We start from the raw sequence: 6,692 nt of genomic DNA on the forward strand, positions 1-6,692 counted from the left end.
TCTTACCTGTAAGGGGCGCTGTTGTCATGTTCTATATTTGTGAGTAGCAAGTTGTGTTTAAGGTTGTTTGAAAATATATAGTATCATTTATTCTATATCCTAAAAGTAGAAAAATAGTTTGATTGAATTTCCAGCAAAATTAAATGTGTTTCTTCAGTTTTGGAAATTTTTATTGCAAAGAAAAATCACAGAACAGCAAATATTGTCAGAGCGCTTGATCAGGGAAGAGCATTAAAGATGAGGTTACATCTGAAACGTTATCCTGGAAAGAGGGGTTGGCTTAGAATGAAGTTTGAAATCACGTACAATTATTAATTTATTTAAAGTCAAACATTACAATGAAAAACTCAATACTTCTATACCCTACGAAAACAGTTTCACCAGTGCCGAGACACAGAAGGGTAGAACAAATTGGGGCATTGTTTCCGTCCAGTGCAGTAATGCCAATCATTTGTACAGTCAAGCACAGTATAAGGTCCAATACAATACCAACACGTTATTCTTCATATTTCAAAAAAATACGGCAACATAATTACATATTTATCTTTCAAGGGCAAGACATTATGGATTCAAACTAAATGTTGGCATTTTTAAAGGTTTAACGTAATTAAACTCATTCATTAAGAATAATTAACACTTATATAAAAGGTAGTCTATTTTGATTAAATTGGCAGTGCACAGGGTAAGTAATTGGGAAAATATGTTTTGTCTGGAAAATCAAGAGAATAATGCCATCAGTCAGAGGAGGTGGAGAATGAGTGGATCTCAAGGACATGCACCATGTTTCACATTTTATGTGAACGTGTTAACTTTACATTACCTGAAGCCAAGGTTCAATTGGTTCAGTTCTTACCTCTGCCACTCAAATCCACATACTACAGGGACTCCAAGAATAGGTATATTAGTGGGATGTCACAACCTTTTAATTTAACGATTAGAGTGGCTTTCTGCCTCTGGGTAAAGTCAAAACAGGCCAGGGTGTAATTGAATATTAGTACATCAGTTTCTATCTCTGTGCCACAAAAGCTTCCATGGTGTAGAAGCTTTTGTAAACTTGCTTCCTAGACATTTCCAAAGTTCCATCAGATCACATTTATTACACTGAAGTACAGAAGAAACACTTTACCACAGATAGAGAGAGAAAGAAATACAACTAAAAGTAATACACCTTACACATCTAGATCCAGTTATTCATAAGTAGGTAACCTGATAAGAGTATTGAACATGTTAAAAAGGCACAAGTTGGTATGGTCGGATGATCACATTTAAAATCCAGATCAAAATGCTCTTGCAATAACAAACCCCAACTGATCATGCATGTTTCACTGTCATCCTTTCTATCCCTGCCTTTTGGGTGTTTCAATTTGATCTTGAATCCGAGAACGAGATTCAAGCGCGTTGTATTAGAAGACCAAAATAAAATATGCAGGGTTACCAAAGCCAAACAGATCACAGAAGAAATTCTTGGGGGAAAAAGGGTTGAAACAAAGACGCAGTATTTCCAACATCAACTGATCACAAACCATCTTAAAAACATTGACTTTTGACAACTAGTATATTACGTTTTAATGTAATTCCTCTTCAGGGGAACAAAGGGTTTCCATGCTTCTTGCCGGCAGGTTGAGGCTGTGCGTAATGGTAGCTTTTGTGTGAAATGTCCAACTTTTGTCCAACTTTGCAAGCCTTTAGAGCCCACAGTTTGAGATCAGCTGCTGTCTAATTTGGTCACACCATTGTCAAGAACATCCATAATCCAAGAGAACTGGTAAGAATCTTGTTCATTTGTCCAATCTGCTCCATATTTACAATCCAATGGCATCCAAAATAAGTCAGTAGATGCAAGGACTTTAAAGTCGAGGGTCCATTTTCCACGCTCATTTGAAGTTGTACTCCATTCCACCCTTACTGTAACCTTCAGAAGTCCCTCAACCAATCATATTATCATTACACAAGCTCTTCAAATGAAAATGTCCTTATTTCCACAATGACAGAGACCTCTTCTGGGGCAGAGTAATGACGCTTGCTATTCGCCTTGTCCAGACAGCGTGGGAGATGAATGAGAATTTTATACGACTGCAATTACCAACAAACAATTAAAAATAGAAGGAAGTAGTCAGGCATTTGGAGGGTTTCCCTTTAATACATCAGTAGGAATGTCTGCCATATGTTTGCATTTATGTAAAAAGAGGTTAATCTCCTTCCAGACAACAAAGGTATACACTTACAAGCTGAGGATCATAGGTATGACAACAAAACAGTTTATAATAACAAACCAAAACAAACAAACCAAAGACTATCCTGTGCACGTTATTTTTGTTTAGTCTTACGATAAAGGAAGTCTGTCGTGCCGCGTGGTTCGTTGGCTCAGTAAATACCGGCTCTTTAAAAACAGCGTCCTAGTTGTATTATTTTTTAATGGGACATGCTAGGCCACGCCTCTCTCTCCCCGGCGCCAGAACGAGGAAGCAGAGCGGATAGTGGCGATGACTCGTCATCCATTGATGGAGAGAGAGAGGGGGGGGGGGGGGGGGGGGGGGGGGGTTACCGCGGGGGCCATCGACCCTGAAGCAATGCACTATAAGAGAGTGGGCAGGGGGGTCGGAGACAGCTGCTCCTTGGGCGCGTATTTGGCGAAGAAGGGCAGGAAGAGGGTGAGCATCACTCCCACGATGGCCAGCATGTAGCCCCATCCGATCTGGCAGTCGCCCGCGTAGTAGATGTCAGAGTTACCGCAGAAGGAGCGCACCAGGCTCGAGTTCAGGCCGAAGGGGTACACCAACAGACCGGAACCCATGATGAACACTGCAGGATGGGGGGGGGGGGGGGGGGGGGGGGGGGGGGGAGAGAGAGAACACAACGCAGGGTTACAGGACAGAATATCAGAATGAGACACACACACTGCTCCCTGGTGGATGGACAGGGTTTATAGTGCAAACATTGCATGACAGGTGACCCCTTCTGGAGCCCAGTAAAGGGAGCCCAGTAAAGCCAACTGGTGGTGGGTGACAGCCTCCTCGGTGGTGCACTACACTGGTGCCCAGGTCAGAGGGCCTATCTGTTCGGAAGGGACGCAGAAGGGCTGTCTGGAGCCCAGCAGCGTCAGCACACACGCCACAAGGACATGGTACGATGTCATTAGCCAAATAGCATAATTGTCAAGTCTTATTTTAGTGATTTAGGCTGATAGTGATTATGGATCGACGCTGATTGCCGGAGGTTATAGCCAATGAGCCAATGAGGGCAGCATTAGGAGAGTAGAGTTAGGTTGGATTTCAGAATTTGGCCAAAATATGATATTGTGGGAATATGATATGAAGAGAGCACACCAAAACAAACTCAAATCAAATTCAGGTTGAATTTCAGAAATCAAAGTCGAAACTAATCTGCCAAGCATACAAATATATTGATGATCTTGATATTCCCTTTCATTTCCAAACCACAGTAAAATCTCAGTATGTTTTTTTTTATACAAGGTTTCTTGGCATGCAATTAATAATAATAATAATAATGCATTTAATTTAGAGGCGCCTTTCAAGACACCCAAGGTCACCTTACAGAGCATATAGTCATCATTCAAAACTATGTAAAACAGACTAGGAATAAAAGGAAAACAGAGGTTAAACATGAAGAATAATAATAATTAATAACACTCAAAGACGCCTAAAGTGAAGGGGGGACCTCACTAACCACCACCAATATGTAGCACCCACTTGGGTGATGCACGGCAGCCAATCGGCGCCAGAACGCTCACTACACACCAGCTTGAGGTGGTTGAATTGATTGAATCAATTGATGAATTGGTTGGCTTAGGTTGTACAAAATTAGTATTATCAACGCATTGCTCTATATGTCTGCATTCTGACACACCATGTTATGCCCTGTAGTGTAACTTAATGCAATATGAAAAAATCAACGCCAGTCCTTATTAATCAAGAACAGCTTCAGCTTCACACAAAGCTGATCATGTCTCCCGAAACCCATTAGCAAGTGAAGGACTTGAAGAGAAAAAGTCCCACCACTCTACATGGCCACGAGTGTACGACCACACTCTCTCAGACACTCGGTGCCAACAGAAAGGTGGCCAGAGTCTCACTCTCTTACTAATTGAGTCAAGTCTACCCTCACTCAGTGTTGCCAGGCAGGTATCGACTGAGCTAGTATACCAGTGCTATACACTTTCCAAGGGGCATTTCGGTTCACATTATTAGTGCCTGTGCCAACAGGCACTAATAAGTGTTAATTCTCGTACATAAATAACGAGAATAAAGTTAGCTGTGATCTGGAATCCATTGAGCTGCCGTATGTTCAATGGCAGCATGGTTAAAGGAATCCACTATTCCAGTGAAGGATAGGCTTAGGAAATAACTCATAAACCAATGGGCTGTGTGCTCAGCGTGGTGAAGTTCTACTGCTGTAATAGAGAAGGAGCGATAGGGGGTCTATATACTGTATCTTTTATGTGGTCCACGGGTTAGAACTGGAGGCCAGGCAACAGAGAATTGGAAGCCAGTAGAACAAGATGGGAGGATAATTAATGAACGATACAGCAGGGCCGGCCTTAGAATAACCCAAGAGTAACCCAGCAGTAGTGCAGCAGCTGTGTGTTATGGATGAGGAGGAGGAAGTTGCACAGAGCTCAGCAGCAGCTGTGTAGATCAGGTCAACCTTAGATATACGGTAGAGTGGATCGCATCAGACAACTAAATCATCGGGCTCAACTCTTCAGATAAAGGAAACGACCTATAAGCATTTTCATATCACATCCACCGCAATGAGTCTCCATACAAGATAAATCAAAGTAATTAGCCGACTCAATCGTTTAAACAGGTGGCTTACGATCCTCCATAGCATAAAATATATCCATTGCACCTGTCTAATATTACCCACCGTGCCTGCTTTGCTAAATATACAAAGTATAAATATATATTTTTACCTGAATGCAGGCAGTGTATCTGCATCAAAGGCTCATGCACCAACATTGACCCTACCCAACGGCAAGTTGTTTGTGTAGTTTGTCAGGTAGCACACTAATAGAGCATGTTAGATGCAAAGAAGCATCATTAAAATGTAATTACTGCGGTTTTCAAAAAGCTGTCCACAAAATAGCCACAGGACATTACAAACGATTTAGTGACTGATAGAAACAGTTTACTCAGCTTCAAGGATTCAGCCAACAGATTGCATTATTGGTGCACAGGAAAGAGAGGAAAGGAGCAGAGGGGGGAGTAGAGGAAAGGAGAGGACAGCAGACGATTGACTGGGGTGATGATGAAGATGGTGACAAAGAGGAGTGGAGAGCAGAAGAGGGGAGACGAAGGAGAGGAGAGGGGAGGATTGACTGTGGTGATGATGAAGATGATGATGGAGAGGACAGGAGAGAAAACCTGTGGGGAGAGAATTATTGTCTGACATCCAATCAGGTAGGTTTGCTGAGAACAGCTAAGTCTCTAGGCTATCATAATGGCTCTCTGAGATTGAGGTCCAGAAAATAATGGGCAGAGAGCAAACCCAAAGTTAGCCATCCTCTCTTGCACACGACCTCTTGGAAATGGGTCTATAGACAAACCTGGTAAAATATTAAGGAACAATGTTATCACATTATTGGCCAGGTTTTTCTCTAATACCAGATACTGCCCTAGTGGTAGCTTCCATTCAAATACCAACATTAACAAATACATGCTTTGATTGTTATAAATGTTTATCGAGAAACAAGGCACGAATGAACGTATAGCAAAAGGCAGTCAATTTCCTCTGGTCTGAAGCCCTCTCGTATGTTAGCACGGATAGAGAATGCTACAGTCAAGCCAAGAATACTGCTGAAACCTCGATAGCTGCACCGGCCTGCCAATAGTGTCTGCGTTAGAGCAAAAGCCCCATTATTGTCAAGTGGGGGAAATGACCCACAGAAGCAAACACGCATGCTTGAGCGATTTACTAATATCTGTTACCAGCACTTCTGTTTTCTGTCAGGCAGAATCAAGCCATCCATATTTTACCCTTTTATAAAATGGTTTTGTGTTAACAACCCTGAGGCCAGCAAACCTTGAGGAAAATCACAACAACAAACGCATGGATGAGAGACAACTTATTTGAACCCATTCCAGTAGCTATGAATCACAATTAAACCTTGGACATTTTGTCGAGTGTTTTGTCGCTAAAGGGAGCTTATTTTTTATGAAGGAACCATCCGAGTGGAAAAGAACGAATGAGAGAAAAAGATAGGAAAGCGACAGAGAGAGGGAGCGAGAGAGAGGGAAGGAAAAGAGAGAGGGGGAGAAAATAGGGAGAGAGATAGAAAAGGATAGGGAGCGAGTGAATAAGAGAGAGTAGAAAAATGGACCGGGCACTTCCTCCGGCAAAAGGCTCAGCACCCTGAACCCAATCAAGCACGATTCTCTTTCTACGCTCCCCTGAACTCACACCTCACTCGCAATCTGGCACGACACATTTTGGAAAGTTGCTGGCGGTGATGGCAATGCAGTGGTCGACAGGATGCGAGAGAGAGAGAGAGAGAGAGAGAGAGAGAGAGAGAGAGAGAGAGAGAGAGAGAGAGAGAGAGAGAGAGGCTGAATGCGCACTCATGCCTTTTGAAGACGTGTGATGAGGACCTGGCTTCGAAGGGTTTCAGAACATGGTATTGCAGTTGCCATCAGCAACTGCAGGCCTCCACAATGCAATGCAGGGTCTAATCA

General features: G+C 42.6%; 1 protein-coding gene across 1 annotated transcript in view; it reads right to left on the reverse strand.

Annotated features, from left to right (window-relative positions):
• Positions 1 to 148: 148 nt before the first annotated feature.
• LOC132461861 (LHFPL tetraspan subfamily member 7 protein) overlaps positions 149 to 6,692 on the reverse strand; it is a 45,667-nt gene continuing 39,123 nt past the window's right edge. The window contains exon 3 of the mRNA XM_060057318.1: positions 149 to 2,802. Coding sequence (XP_059913301.1) covers positions 2,576 to 2,802 — 227 coding nt within the window. The 3' untranslated portion in view covers positions 149 to 2,575. The remainder of the gene's footprint in view (positions 2,803 to 6,692) is intronic.

Source organism: Gadus macrocephalus, chromosome 7 (assembly GCF_031168955.1).
Source record: "Gadus macrocephalus chromosome 7, ASM3116895v1".
Classification (NCBI taxonomy): Eukaryota; Metazoa; Chordata; class Actinopteri; order Gadiformes; family Gadidae; genus Gadus; species Gadus macrocephalus.